Raw genomic sequence first — 16,841 nt, forward strand, 5'->3', positions numbered from 1 at the left:
AGGAGTCGGTAAGAGTGCAAACAAAATAACAATTCCTGAGACTGAGGAAGAGGTATACGCTGAACCTGACTTTCCCTGGTCCAAAACACGGACCGAATCCCGATGAAGATCAAGTATGTATTTCTTTCCACATTCACAAGGGATACTCTATATGCCTAGTTTTTGTTCCTTTTGTAGAGATTATTTCCAGTTAGGTAGTAATGTGTCGACTTGATGTATTGCTTAGTACTGATGATACCTGAAGAAGACAGACCAATGTTCTGTCGAAACGTGTAGTATGTTCCACCATCATTGAAATTATTCCTTGCCTCTAAATCGTCGTTTTCTCACCTATTATTATATTAGCATAATGTGCTTCTTTACTCAAACATCTACAGTATTACTTAACATTTAATAATATACAGTATTACTTAACATTCCAATAACCTGCAGTATTACTTAATATTCCAATAACCTGCAGTATTACTTAAAATTCCCATAATCTACAGTATTACTTAACATTCCAATAACCTGCAGTATTACTTAATATTCAAATAACCTGCAGTATTACTTAAAATTCCCATAATCTACAGTATTACTTAACATTTAATAATATACAGTATTACTTAACATTCCAATAACCTGCAGTATTACTTAATATTCCAATAACCTGCAGTATTACTTAACATTCCCATAACCTACAGCATTACTTAACATTCCAATAACTTGCAGTATTACTTATGATTCCAGTATTCTACAGTATCAATTGACATTATAACAATGTACAGTATTATTTGACATTACAATATTCCAGAGTGTTAATTAACATTACAATAATGTACATTATTACTTAACATTCCAATAGTCTACAGTATTACTTGCGATTCCAAGATTCTACAGTATTATCTGATATTCCAATTTTCTACAGTATTGTTTAACATTCCAATAATCTACAGTATCTCTCGCGATTCCAATAATCTATAATATTAATTGACATTCTAATATTTTACAGTATTAATTGACATTACAATATTCTACAGTATTGCTTAACATACCAATATTCTACATTAGTACTTGATATTCCAATATTCTACGATATTACTTGACATTGCAATATTCAATAGTATTTCTTGACATTTCAACAATCTACAGAAATGGTCCCCCAACATTTTTGTCACTGACGACACTCTAATCATTTATCTGAATTTGCGCGATACCCCTGCTGCCACAGGCAATATTGTTTTGTAGAGTTTTTTTTTATGTTCTTAATCATTCCTTGTTTGGTGAAACTCTTTCGACCCCCTAGCACTGATCTACAGTATTGCTTAACATTCCAATATTCTACAGTGTTATTTGACATTCCAATATTCTACAGTATTACTTGACTTTCCAATAGCATTGTTTCAGCAAAGACACTGTTGTTAGGTTTGTCACCTCTGTTTCCGCAGTTTCATTATGTGCTATGTTTAATTTATCTGAATGCAAGCTGCATTTTGGCAGTCGACATCTATCATTATCGCAAGTGATGGATTCTTGAGTTTTTCGAATAAAATTTCCTTCTTCGATTTAAAAGTATCTTCAGGCAAATTGACTTCTTCATTTAATATAGAAATAGCATCTCTTCATTAATTTTAATTTATTCACATCCTTGTTAGACACTGATACAACACATGACTTTGAGAGTTTTCATTAGACAGCAGATAGCGTGAGAAGAGGATTTTTGAAAGATTTAAGCTGCTGAGCACGTTGTAGCCCGCACGTGTTTCTGCCAGACACGTTGTAAACAACGTGTAATAAGAATTGTGTAATACGCATGAGTAAACGAAGCCACATTACTGTAAACTTTTAAGACAGTATTAAATTTACATAATTTTCCATCATAAATATACATTACAAAAAATATTTTGACAGTTTTAACATAAAATAGACAGATTCAAAACGCAATCTTTTATTATGAAAAAAAAAACAGTTCTTAGTTACAAAACATGCTAGTTTCCAAATTAACTAATTATTTGGGATATTAGTTGCGACAAATGTTTCAAACATATGAATGTTTACATGTGAACTTAATAGCATTTAAAAAATATATAAAATATGACACATGCTTCATTTTTTGATATTTAAAATAAAGTATAAGTAACATTTTTCTGAAGACAACAACATTTTATACATGCTACAATTTTTATGATAAATATTAGAAATTCAGGCAAAATATCCTTTTTTCTTTCGAAATTCGTTTCATTTTAAGCAGATAAAATATCATTAATTTTTTCTAACTAGGTAAAATGATCATGGATTTTAAATGTTTATCTGCACCTGACTGTAAAATATACAGCTTTAGAATTGAGAAAATATTTCTATTTGTACGAACAATGGTCCCTTAAGAAAGTTAGTTATTTGAATAACTATCAAAACGTTTTTAAACAAACTACTGGTCAAGACAGCAACGGCCTGGCATGGCCAGGTAGTTAGGGAGCTCGACTCGTAATCTGAGGGTCGCGGTTTCGAATCCCCGTCCCACCAAACATGTTCCCTTTTCAGCCGTGGGGGCGTTATAACGTGACGGTCAATCCCACTATTCGTTGGTAAAAGAGTAGCCCAAGAGTTGGCGGTGGGTGGTGATAACTAGCTGTCTTCCCTCTAGTCTTTCACTGCTAACTTAGGGACGGCTAGCGCAAATAGCCCTTGTGTAGCTTTGCGCAAAATTAAAAAAACAAACAAACAAATCAAGACAGCACAGGCAGCTTTACGTTCATAAAATGGTCCCCTAGTGGCTCAGCGGTAAAATCGGGTTTTGATACACGTGGTGGGTAGAGCACAAATAGCTCATTGTGTAGCTTTGTGCTTAAGAAAAAAATAACAAACAAGCAAGTTTATAAAACGTGTCCGTTTCATGTTTTTTTACACGCTTTTCATTTTGTGAAGAATTACTTGAAGTTGATATATATTATGAAATTTTGTTTTGAGTATTCCAGAAAGAAAACAAATTTAAACGTACCAGCATTTTGTTTTTCATATGAAATTTGATATATGCAGAATTTTTCTAAAATACGATATATGCATCACATTTAATATAAAATACAATATGTGCATCACATTTAATATAAAATACGATATATGCATCACATTTAATATAAAATACGATATATGCATCACATTTAATATAAAAGACAATATGAGCATTTTTTCTAAAACATCAAATATGATATGTGCACCATCTTTATTATAAGATTGAAGTTGCATTTTCCTGAAGTGTAAGATAATATTTAATTAGCATTTTATTTACATAAAAATAATATAAGAAACACTTATCTAAAATACAAAAGACAGATTTTTCCCCGTAGTTTGCTCACATTTGCAGCACTCAAATTTCGAACACTTGGCAAGACACGTGGAAACAGGTAACCTATGTGTAATATTTGTGGTATATAATCTTATTATGAGTCACATGACAAAACCACTCACTGCTTGCTCCGTGCCTGTATTCACTGATATATGATTATCACGTTTATAAGGCTTGTTTTGCCTTGTCACTCAACACACGCTGCATAGCTTCGATACGAGCAGGTATACTAACATTATGCTCTGGTTTTAGTGTCAATCGAAAATTTCAAGGACGTAAACAGTAGTCTCGGTTTGCTCAACTTCCACAACCGTCATAACTCACTGGTGATGGAGCTGTGGTCAAGTAAGTTATTATCATACCTTTTCGGTGTAAGTTATTTCGGCCATGTTTCAGGAGTTCAGCTTAATAAGGACGTAAATAATAGTCTAGGTTTGTTCAACTTCCACAACCGTCATAACTCACTGGTGATGAAGCTGTGGTCAAGTAAGTTATTATCATACCTTTTCGGTGTAAGTTATTTCGGGCATGTTTCAGGAGTTCAGCTTAATAACGAACTGTATACGTGTTATAATTGAAACTATGTCGATTGTCCCATCTAATGGAAAATCTCGCACGTTAACGGCGGAAATAACAATTTCTGTCAAAATTCGATATCTTTCTGAAATGGGAACTTCACTTTTCCTTAGAACAGGAAAGTAAACAGGTTTCTGGTTTTCAAAGAAAATTATGTCTCTCATTATGTTAAGCAGGAAGGCTGTTTTACAACTCCTTAAACAGTGAAAAAGGAAAGTAAACAGGTCTCTGGTTTTCAAAGAAAATTATGTCTCTCATTATGTTAAGCAGGAAGGCTGTTTTACAACCCCTTAAATCAAACTGGTGAAGTTACGTTGAAATGTCTCCAACATCCTGTACATTATTGTACAACTAATGACAATAGCACGCTTGTAACGAAACACAATGAAAGAGGAGGGGTACATAGAATCTAATTTAGCTCCAAATCTTGTAGAGTTAGTGCCTAGAGATCGTTATTTTAACTTTGGGGTTGTTCATTCTATTTCTTGGTTATGTATTAATTAACCAGTAGTTTGATAATTCGGGTATCACAAGCTTAACGGCTCTTTAAAAGGAAAGCTTTTTAGTCATTTAATTTCATATTAAACGCGTAATCCCTTGCAATGTTTTCAATGTAAAGAGTCTAACACAGTTGATTAATACTTGGTGTCTCGTAGTGTATTCTTGATTTCTCTGCATACATTTCTTGCAAGCTTATACAGCACATTTGATTATAAATATAATTTATATCGATATGTGCTTATGACGACTTTTGAATACTTTGGTTTATGTTCCATGTTCTTATCTGTGTGAGAAATGTGAGGTTATGCTTGCATTTTGGGAAATAAAGAATGAAATGAAAGGCAAATTAAGTGCCTCGTCTATATCATTTCTGACGAGTTGAGTAACAAACACACACACATATATATATGTATAAAAGAGAGCATCTGATTCCAAATGTTGTTGATGGGGGGTGACAGTGCGAACACTACTTTGATTTTCTAACTTTATGTCCACACATTTCGAATTAGGTAAAACATACTATTACTCTTTCGATGACGAGGAACCCACTTTGAGATTAATAATGGCTGGAGACAAAACCTTGTCGAAACGTTGTACATTGGCTGTTATGTTAAACTTATATTAAAGTTGTTTTTTCATTACCCATTTAAGCCGTCTCCAGCCATTATTAATACTATTACTTTGTAAAGTAGTTTATTCCATACAAACCCCAATTTATTCAAAATCAATAAATTAAAACGTTTTTGCGAATCTTCATAAATTCAGAAATCACTAAAGCTGTAACTTCTACATGTGCTTGTTTGTTTTTAAGTAAGCATAAAGCTACAAAATGGGCTATCCGTGCTCTGCCCACCACGGGTATCGAAACCCGGTTATTAGCGTTGTAAGTCCGCAGACATACGGCTGTGCCACTGGGGGGGGGGGGCATGTGCAAGTAATCAGAGAGAATGCGCGTTTTTTTTTAAGCCTTGATTATTATATTTTCCAATGTTTAAAGCTTGTATAAGGTATTTGGGATGATATTCTGCCTGAAAGCTTGGAGGTAGCTGAGCAGGAAATTTTGAATACTACTGTAATGTTTTCATTTTTGAAGGATTTTGAATGTTGTTTAGGTTTCGGTTTCAGAAGACGTACACTAATAAGTATTCCTATTGTTTAACGTTTGGTTTTTTTCCAGGTGTGAAAGATAAAATTATAAAAAGTCTCATCAGAAAACCCTACTTTTCCTAAGAAAGATATTTGTACGTGAGAGGTTCTACGTTTTGCATATGTTAATACAATGTACATTTGTCCTAAGAATGGTTTTGTGCGTCATTATAATATACATCAAGATGGAACAATTTCTACTAAAGTAAAAGTGAAATGGTTTGTCTTGAAGACGTTTTATCTAATCTAACTTGATCCAACCCAGTAAACTAAACTATATGTTATGAAACATACGAAAATACTCGTGTCTCTAGACTTTAATTCAATAAATACTTAAATAATTGTTGGGTAACTCCTTTTCTGAAATGGGGTTCAATTTTGGCTTGACATAGTGAACGACAAAGTAAAGTGTAAGTCAGAGATGTTTTGAACTATTTGTCATTGTTGGTCAGTTTCTCATTCCCATGTGTATATTGTGTAAGATGAAAAACGCATTTGAACTTTACCTAACTTAACGAAATATATGCTTCATCTACTTTATCGTAATTCAACCAGATGGAAATAACTTTTACCTCAGAAACCTATGAAAAACTGTGAAGTGTTTTATCGATTTATCAAAGATTTTAGATGAAATATCTGATGACAGCGAAATAAAATATCTGGCGTTTTCATAAGAAGAGTATGTTTGTTAAGTTTTTAGAATTTTTGAACAAAACTACACAACCATCCATAATTTTGAACTTAGAGACTAGTCTCCAGAGGAAAAGAAGCTACTAAACAGCACCCACCGCCAACTCTTAGGCTACTCTAGGCTGATTTGATATTTTACCTTGACCTTTATTTGGTACTCACGGTCCGATAGTGCGGAGCTAGTAATTGGGCCACGTCTGACCTCGTAAGAATAAAAATTTTAGCTAAATTTAGCTTTAACTAATATGATCTGATAAAAAGTTAGATTCCAATAACATACAACAATTTTTAAGAGTTTAAGTGTTTAAGTAGTTTTAGTTGAAAGTTACTGTCAACATTACACGAGAAACAGCTATTTATATTCTTTTTGTTTATTTTAATCTAATTCAGTTCGAAACTAATGTTTTGAATTGTTAATGTCCTGGTTTGTTTCTGCTATGATATTCGTCCAGAACTACTCAAGAGTTATCTGCACTAGTCGTCCCTAATATTTAACTGATAGATAAGGGGGAAGGAATTTATTGAATAGTAGCCTCCGCCAACTTTTGGGCAGTACTTGTTTGACTGAATAGTAGGATTTAAGCATCGTCAGTGTAACGCACACACGACCACAAAGTGCGAAGCGCATTTTTTTTTCCAGTAACGAGATGCAGATACCGGATCAGTAGATCTATAGTCCGGCACACTGACCATTCAGTCCTATGTAATTCATTGTGTGTGTGTCAAAAAAACAACAACAAACAAACAGGGGCTTTGCTGCTATTTTCTTATCAATTATAGGCTCAATTTTCTGCGATAGACCTAAATTTTGAGCAATAACTCCACTTATCAATAACCCTGGGCTAAAGCGGAGAACGCCAGTCAAGAAGTATTTAGAAGAATGTGTTTTGATGTTTCTTTGTCTACATTAGATACATACCCTTCTGTACTGTAGAGTTGCAGAGAAGTAGTAGCATGGGTGTTACCAGAGGAAAAAAATTAACTGATGCTGTAGATCATCTTGTAGTGATAAGAGAATCTATTTATTTAAATTGTAGTTTTTTCAAAAATATGAATTACATTAAATTTTATTCGAACATTGAGGATTATATATTATAGTTGAGATAAATTTGAGAAACAGCAAAAATGTGTTTAATTTATTCACCTTTTAAATGCATTAATTGATTTTGAGCCACAAATAAACAAGTTTCTGTCAAATTTTAGTTCTGAAGACATTTTTACTGCTGGTCTTGGCAGCAACTGGAAGCGACTCTCTGCCAGATGGAGGTGGGTTTTGTTTAATAATTTAGTATTATTATTATTAGTGGTTCTCTGCTAGCTGTAGGTGGGTTTTGTTTAATAATTTAGTATTATTATTAGTGACTCTCTGCTAGATGTAGGTGGGTTTTGTTTAATAATTTAGTATTATTATTATTAGTGGTTCTCTGCTAGCTGTAGGTGGGTTTTGTTTAACAATTTAGTATTATTATTAGTGACTCTCTGCCAGATTTAGGTGGCTTTTGTTTAATAATTTAGTATTATTATTATTAGTGGTTCTCTGCTAGCTGTAGGTGGGTTTTGTTTAATAATTTAGTATTATTATTAGTGACTCTCTGCTAGATGTAGGTGGGTTTTGTTTAATAATTTAATGTTATTATTAATGACTCTCTGCTAGATGTAGGTAGGTTTTGTTTAACAATTTAGTATTATTATTAGTGACTCTCTGCCAGATTTAGGTGGCTTTTGTTGAACAATTTAGTGTTATTATTATTAGTGATTCTCTGCTAGATGTAGGTGGGTTTTGTTTAATAATTTAGTATTATTATTAGTGGCTCTCTGTTAGATGTAGGTGGATTTTGTTTAATAATTTAATATTATTATTAGTGACTCTCTGTTAGATGTAGGTGGATTTTGTTTAATAATTTAATATTATTATTAGTGACTCTCTGTTAGATGTAGGTGGATTTTGTTTAATAATTTAGTATTGTTATTAGTGACTTTCTGTTAGATGTAGGTGGGTTTTGTTTAATAATTTAGTATTATTATTAGTGACTCTCTGCTAGCTGTAGGTGGGTTTTGTTTAATAATTTAATATTATTATTAGTGACTCTCTGTTAGATGTAGGTGGTTTTGTTTAATAATTTAGTATTATTATTAGTGACTCTGTTAGATGTAGGTGGATTTTGTTTAATAATTTAGTATTATTATTAGTGACTCTCTCTGTTAGATGTAGGTGGGTTTTGTTGAACAATTTAGTGTTATTATTAGTGATTCTCTGCTAGATGTAGGTAGGTTTTGTTTAATAATTTAGTATTATTATTAGTGAATCTCTGTTAGATGTAGGTGGGTTTTGTTTAATAATTTAGTGTTATTATTAGTGATTCTTCTGCCAGATGTAGGTGGGTTTTGTTGAACAATTTAGTGTTATTATTAGTGATTCTTCTGCCAGATGGAAGTGAATTTTTCTTAACAGTGCTTAACTGTTTTTCCGCCTATGTGAGTAAATATAGCCCTGTGATTAGTAAATGCAATTTGTTCAAGAGCCTAAAACTGAAAAGAATACGAAAAAACTTTTTCTGTAAATTTTTAAGGCACAGCTTCAAAAAAAATATTTACATTCTTAGGTCCAACGTACAGAGATAATTCCAACCAGTATATAAAAGTATATTAAGTTGTATGCTTTGTTGCCTTCGCTTCTTACTCTCTGTATTCTCTGTAATATGTCAGGCTACATGTGATAACAAAGAATTTACGAATAGTCGTCGAGAGAATTATATCGAAAGCTATTAAACATTTGAAAGAAATTTTCTTTAGAAATCATAATACTCAGTTATTTTTGAAGCAAAACAACTTGTTTGATCTCTGTAAACATTTCTAAGAGAAAAAATGATTCTTCATTTATAAGATTGTGTAAAGTTTATCTTTGATATTTTTGTGCATTATCTAAAAATGTACTAATTCCATATTTTTATTTAGATCTTACATCTATTGATAGTGACATGATAAATATACCATAAATATGCCTTTTTACCACACATACCATACAGTACATCCGCATTGTGAAAGCGGAATTATTAAAGGTGAAAACAATTACTAAATTATACAAACTCTGTCTTTCGAATGTTTTTATCACATTAACACTTCCAAAGGTTCTAATTAAGTACTTTTATAATGTGTTCACAACTGGCTTAACCTGCCCACCAGTGGTTTTAATAAACATACCAAAAGGCTTTCCACATTATACGACTTTCCTATCGGTAGTTCTTCTGGTAGCTATTTAATTAATTCAAATGCAAATGTGTTCTCTTCTGTCTTGGTTTATCTATACGAAATATTGCAAAGAAACTTAGTAGTATATTAAAAAGCCCCCAGCCAAGTGGCTCAGCGGTAAGTTCGTAGGCTTATAATGGCAAAACCCGGGTTTCGATATTCGTGATGGGCACAGCACAGATAGCCCATTGTGTAACTTTGTGATTAACAACAAAGAAACAAAGTTTATTAAAAATATGTCGTTTTGTTTACTTTTTAAACTTATGTCTTTAGTGATTCAAATTTTCTATTTAATAAAATTATTGCAATGATCTGAATAAGAATGTTTGTGAGTCAAGTTCGTACATTAACAAACTTTCTCTCTACTGTGGTACCATTCACGTGGGATTATATATGTTTAACACGTGACCTTCACGTGGGATTATATATGTTTAACTAGTGACCTTCACGTGGGATTATATATGTTTAACTAGTGACCTTCACGTGGGATTATATATGTTTAACTAGTGCCCTTCACGTGGGATTATATATGTTTAACTAGTGACCTTCACGTGGGATTATATATGTTTAACTAGTGACCCTTCACGTGGGATTATATATGTTTAACTAGTGACCTTCACGTGGGATTATATATGTTTAACTAGTGACCTTCACGTGGGATTATATATGTTTAACTAGTGACCTTCACGTGGGATTATATATGTTTAACTGGTGACCTTTTGATAACGCATGTAGTATTTGAACTAGTATAAAATCAATAAGTTTAGATTCTCTGTTATAAAAATTCCTCTGATATCTAACTACTATAGGTAATTTTGGGTTCAAAGCCAAAAGCGAAGCGAAGCACTCAAGTTGATCACACTTTGGGATAAAATCCAGAAGTGAAGTGTCTTTTGTCGTGAGTGGCACTTAGTGAACTACCCCGCTAGTGAAATATTTCTTAAAAATTGTTATAAGCTAATTCGGTTTTTAGTTTGAATTGTTTTAGCATCGTAAGCTTTCAAACTTACTGCTGAGCGACTGGGGAGTTTGTGAAGACTTACGGATTTAAGATATACATACGATTATTATATATATATATAGTTGTTTTTCAATGTGATTTATTATACAGATTATGTACATTTAGACTTATGTAGCTCACTGAATGGAAAAACGTATTTTATTGACGTCGGAGAGACAGGAATCATTAAAGGAGGAAATGCAAGCAGCCTGGCCTCTAGTGAAAACTTGGAACAGTCTGCCCCCCAGCGGTGCAGTGTGGAACTAGTCACTTGCCCATCATGTCACATTGTTGTCTCGAATCTCAGCGTGAACATTCCAAAGTGCAGTTCTGTTGAGTCATGCAGGTAAAGCATGTTAAGTTAACTGTTTATTTTATATAAAAATATATGTATTAATGCCACCAGTTAAATATTCACGTTAACTGTTTCAAGTCGTGTTTGATTTTGATATAAACTTTATTACATTTGAAAGTAAAAAATGTCGAAGTACGTGTTACTTTCTGCTCTCAAACACATAAAGACAAGCGAAGTTGCATTTACCACTAAGAAATTATGAAAACAAACTGATAAAATATTCTAAAAATAACAACTTAAAGTTCTTTGTCTCATCTTAATGTTTTTCACACGTTAGAACACTGTTAAACGAGGGCATATCATTTTATGCTTAGATTGAAAAACCCACGCCCAGCATGACCAGGTGGTTAGAGCGCTCGACTCGCAATCCGAGGGTCGCGAGTTCGACTCCCCGTCACGTCAAACATGCTCGCCCTTTCAGGGGCATTGTAATGTGACGGTTAATCCCACTGTTCGTTGATAAAAGAGTAGCCCAAGAGTTGGTGGTGATGACTAGCTGCCTTCCCTCTAGTCTCACACTGCTAAATTAGGGACGGCTAGCGCAGATAGTCCTCGTGTAGCTTTGCGCGAAATTCAAAACAAACAAACCAATCAATTCACCAATTAAGAAGAATGTCATGAAAAGCAAATAGATTTAAAATGAAACCTTGTTTATTATAAATGTCATTATATGTTAAAACAAAGAATGGAAATAAAGCCTTTTTAAACACTGAAAAAAAAAACGCACTTCTCGTGGTTGAGGGCCGTTTTACTTATAAGAGTACATAAAACAGACCCGCCAAAAATATAGTAAAATAATAAGTGCAATGTAAAATAAATGCTGCGTTAAGCAGTTGAATTTAAATCACTTTCATAATCACTAAAGTAGTCCCTGCAGAGCTCGGGAAGGGCATACGTCATGCGAAAGTTGCGCATCATCTAAGATAATGACGTTAAAGAATGTAGACATTAGTATGGGGTAAGACAGGACATAAATCAATTGCACTTTATAACGTATCAGTGAACTTGAACCGTGTTTCTTTTACGGCTGTCTATAATTCCTCCTTGTTTCAAATTAACAGAGTAAAATATCCATTGCATAGACACATTGGCGGATGGGTGCAAATTTGAATGAGCAAAGCACAAATTCATTATTATTTTTTACATTTTGAACAACTTTCATCTGAGGTAATGTAAGCACCTTAAAGTTTTCATGAGGTGACGCATTAACAATAGTTACATATAATTCACTATATATGACTGCATTTCATAACCGATGATATAACTGGGTGGCCATTTTACTGAAGAGGACCTTCCCTTACATCTAAACGATGTTGTACATTTTTTAATAAAATATCTGAGTTAGAACACTTGGAGGCGACAAAAATATAAGCCCTTTAAATAAAAAAAGCCTTCCTTACGTCATTAATTTGGATGTAGCCTATATCAGGCTTGTTAGGGGTTGTTGACATGGAAAACCTGCCCAGTGGCTTGTTCTTAGACAACGTTGTGGTACAATTGCCTTGACTTCATCAGACTTGATGAAGGTACAGTAAGAGCATCAGAATGTGATGTAGAACAGGTTGTCCATATAATAAACTCCTAACAGTTTTTCTACCTGCTAAATATGTCTTTCAAACAACGTTTTTGTAGATATATATATATATTAAAAAATGACAAACACTGATGATATAAAATATGATTTTTACTATACGGCGATTAAAAACGATTCTAACTACAAATATGTGTGGTTACAAGCTCGAAACTTTATATACTTAGATACTGAAAAATTCCACATTGGTTAAACACAGACAATCTTCTATTCACATCCAGAGGTGCAATAATGTGAAAAAAAACCTATTACGTTTTTTTACGATAATTTCAAAATAGTATAATCTACACATACGAGACAACACTTATTACAAAAATATCCAAAATTACCATTTGAGAAAAAGTGTTTGCAAGACTTTTGTGTGTGTGTATGGAGGTACACAGAGTCTAGATATTTAGCTTTTAGTGACTAATGTCTTTTTAAATAACGTGAAAAAAATTGGCAAAATTTAAATTCGATTACCAAAGTGGATAACTGGTCAAAATATACTAAATTAATAAAAATACTTTTTGCTAGATGTTGCTAGTGCAGAAATATTCACAGAAAGTATGCTTGTTTGTGTGTTTTAGCCACATTGGGCTATTGTCCACCGCGGGGAGATCGAACTCAAGAGTTTAGTGTTACTGCTGTCCCACAGGTGGACTTCATAGAATTAACTTACTACATCTGCTGTTAACAAATCCATAGTTAAGTAGTAAAACAATAAGTCGTAAAATTCAATATACTATTTATTGATTTCGGTTTACACATATAACATTTCACGCCTTGAATGGATACATGGATATTATATGCTACCAGTAGTTAAGTAGAGCATAAAATACTTGAAAAATTCATAAAATAGCGGAACATATGGGATTAATTAAAAACTTTTGTAATACTGGATCGTTAAGTATATTTGCGTTGTCTGGTCGATTATTTATGGTTTCTGAAATTTTATTTTGACTTTTGACTTGATTATTAAAAAATAAAAGATCTACCAGAACTATTTTTTCTTGCTTTACAGGTGCGATTATGTCTTCATTAAAGAGACAGCCTACGCGAAATTCGGTCAGGAGTTTTGTGGAACTACAAGTAACCAGTCCTCAACTATGCAGTATGAATCGAAGACAAAGCTGATTACCATCGAGGTCCTTCACAGCTTCCCGTCCACAGACAGTTTCGCTGTACAGTTCAAGGCAGTCAGTGAGTAGCAGATATTGTTAAAAACATTTGCCATATTGGAAGTAACACATTGCACAGATGTTTAAATATTAATAGATAGAGGAAATCTTTAGTAGAACGTCTCGAGACTATCACAAGTCGAGTTTTACTAAACAAGTAGCATTACCAAATAGAGAAATTACAAAACAGGAAGCTTGATAATCCTATGTGTTTCCAAAGTGTTATAAAGGCGAAAAACAAGTACCCAAGTTTTAGTTTGTGACACGGACATTCCAGGAAACGCTATGATAAAATATCAACATTAACATTTACCTACTCTTATTTCATGGCTTTTCTAGCAACTCTACCTTAGCCTTCCCGGACGTGTCTTATCTTCCAACACAACGTTACTCAACAAGCTACCTGGCGTTCTTTAGCTTCTCCTTTAACCATTTCTAAACAGAGCCTACAATATCTGTTCTGACTACTTCTGTCGTCACTCAGAAAATTCATAACAAATCACAAAGTAATGGCTATCCCCTACCACTCTACCACCATGAAAAGTTTAACAAATTGAACCTACCAAGAAGCCATACGCTGTCTCAAAATACCCACTACATCTTATTACTCCTTTCATTGGTAAAGTTTTAAACTCAAATCCCAAATTCAAAAACTAATCACAGCGCATTACCCACAAAGTAAGCTACATTTAGTAGTTATGTCAACATTTAGAATCAAAAACATGTTTAAAACAAAAGACCCCCCCCCCCCCCAGTGGCACAGCGGTATGTCTGCGGACTTACAACGCTAGAAACCTGGTTTCGATACCCCTGGTGGGCAGAACACAGATAGCCCTTGTGTAGCTTTGTGCTTAAATAAAATCAAACAAACAAAAGACACTCTACCCATCATGCGCTCGTGGGTTGTATACAAATACACTTACGGTAGCTGTAAAGTTACGTATATTGGTAAAACTGCACGTCACCTACAAATACGTGCATGCGTGCACATAGGAATGTCAGTTAGAAGCAGATATTAGCTGACCAATCCACCTGAGCTTTCTATTCAATTACACAGTGAGGATAACATACACCCTATACTTCTAGAAAACTTTAAAATTCTTGACTCCGGAACCACAGCTTACGAACTCTTTATTAAAGAAAGCCTCCCCTAAATAATAACATCAACTTCTCCCTGTTGTCATTAATGTAATCAGTTCTGAAAACAACAATATGTAAATGTGTAACAGAAATGATATCGCACTTCATATTCAACCGAACATGTTTTAAAGCTGTACACCAACCAGTGGCACAGCGGTATGTCTGCGGATTTACAACGCTAGAAATCGGGTTTCGATATTCGTGGTGGGCAGAACACAAATAGCCCTTTGTGTAACTTTGTGCATAACTACAAACAAACAAACCGTTTAGGCCAGGTAGTTAGGGTGCTTGTCTCGCAATCTGAAGGTCACGGGTTCGAATCTCTCTCCCGCCAAACATGTTTCTCTTTCAGCCGTGGAATGGCTAACGCAGATAGCCCTCGTGTATCTTTGCGCGAAATTCAAAACCAAGTCTGAAACTTTGTATGCATATAAAGGGGATTCTGAGGGTATGCACCTAGGTATTATTTTTTAGATTTGATTCAAAAATCTTTTGGCCAAATTTTTTGCTCTATAGCCCTTAAGCCTCATAATTCTGTTTCCTGAAGGTCTATATAAAAGTATCAATTTTTTTCTAATTTTCAGTTACTGAATGAACAATATGAACAATATAAGTTTTCTGCCAAGTGCTCTTTTCCAACACAAACATGGGAAGAAAAATACAAATCTGAGAATTAAAAAAAAGTTGAATTGAACTAAGTTTGGGAAACGGCAACAAACAAAGGAAAGAAAATGTGAATCAGAGAATACTGGAGAATTTGAAGAATGAAAATAATTCAAATAAAATCACAGGAAGAAAAAAACGAACCTGAGAAGCTACATTAAAACTATTTGCTTTTAAAAAGAGTTGAATTGAACTAAGTTCGGCAAACGGCAACAGACGAATCAATTAAAGAATTGGCGCATTGGGATAACTATAGAAGTAACTAAGATAATGGAGACGTTGGACTGGTACATTGAGGCCTCTGTGAATCATAAGGGGACCTTAGCATTCCGTAATAAAGCGTGGATATTTTATGCTAGTCAGTAATAATAAAAACAGATTTTGCTTCAATCACGTAATTCAAATGTCTTGCCGCCTTCTTACTTAAACTGTAATTACAAATCTTAGCGTAGTAAGGAATTTTTTTTTACTCAGAAATTATTTTTTAATTAAGGATTATTTTTGCAAAAACTAAATAAATGGATAATTACCTATCCGATTCATTATACTTTTTAAGTTTTCATTTAGAAATTTAAAAAATGTTTGCAAAATAAATATAAAAGTTTGATATGTTTTTTTACCAAACCTTCATCTATGTAAACCCGCATGTAATCCTCATAATCTTGGAATCTACTGTAATAGAGAAATTTATTCTTTAAGTATCTTGAATATAGCTGTTATACCAAAACCTGTATCGTATTGTCGAAAAAACAAACAACAAAAACTTCATCCATGAGTACATGCAAAACTTTCTTTTTTTTATAAAGATGGTGACGATTCTACAGAGAGTTGCTCATATCCTATAAATTATCATATTACAAACGTAAAACGTTCAAGAGTGGTGTACCAAGAAAAATCACGCTTAAAATATTTTATTAAGTAAGCTACAATAACAGGTAATTCTTTGTAATATCTTCTGAGCCTGCGGCGGTTAAATGTATTTATTATTCTACTTATAATTTTCCTCCTAATAGAAAACGTGTACGTTTTGAAAGGCCATCACGACTTTTACCAGTCGAATACCACAGGGTTTTTTGAGTCTCCACACTTCCCTGTTGACTATCCCAGGGATTACAGTGCCGAGTACATTATTAGGAACATCGAGAATAAAGGATATATACAGTTGATATTCACTGACTTCCAGCTGTCTTACTGGTCCTACATTGAGGTGAGTGTGTGTCCCGAGTATAAGTAAAGTATGAAGTTGATGTACATTATTGTGTCCCGAGTATAAGTAAAGTTTGAAGTTGATATACATTATTGTGTCCTGAGTATAAGAAAAGGATGAAGTTGATATACATTATTGTGTCCCGAGTATAAGTAAAGGTTGAAGTTGATATACATTATTGTGTCCCGAGTATAAGTAAAGGTTGAAGTTGATATACATTATTGTGTCCCGAGTATAAGTA

General features: G+C 33.5%; 1 protein-coding gene across 1 annotated transcript in view; it reads left to right on the forward strand.

The window, feature by feature from the left end:
* The first annotated feature begins 3,518 nt into the window (after positions 1-3,518).
* LOC106459125 overlaps positions 3,519-16,841 on the forward strand; it is a 31,294-nt gene continuing 17,971 nt past the window's right edge. The window contains exons 1-4 of the mRNA XM_022385562.1: positions 3,519-3,667; positions 10,611-10,830; positions 13,434-13,612; positions 16,407-16,600. Of these exons, the coding sequence (XP_022241270.1) occupies positions 3,652-3,667; positions 10,611-10,830; positions 13,434-13,612; positions 16,407-16,600 (609 nt within the window). The 5' untranslated portion in view covers positions 3,519-3,651. The remainder of the gene's footprint in view (positions 3,668-10,610; positions 10,831-13,433; positions 13,613-16,406; positions 16,601-16,841) is intronic.

This window comes from Limulus polyphemus, unplaced genomic scaffold (genome assembly GCF_000517525.1).
Source record: "Limulus polyphemus unplaced genomic scaffold, Limulus_polyphemus-2.1.2 Scaffold564, whole genome shotgun sequence".
NCBI classification, from domain to species: domain Eukaryota; kingdom Metazoa; phylum Arthropoda; class Merostomata; order Xiphosura; family Limulidae; genus Limulus; species Limulus polyphemus.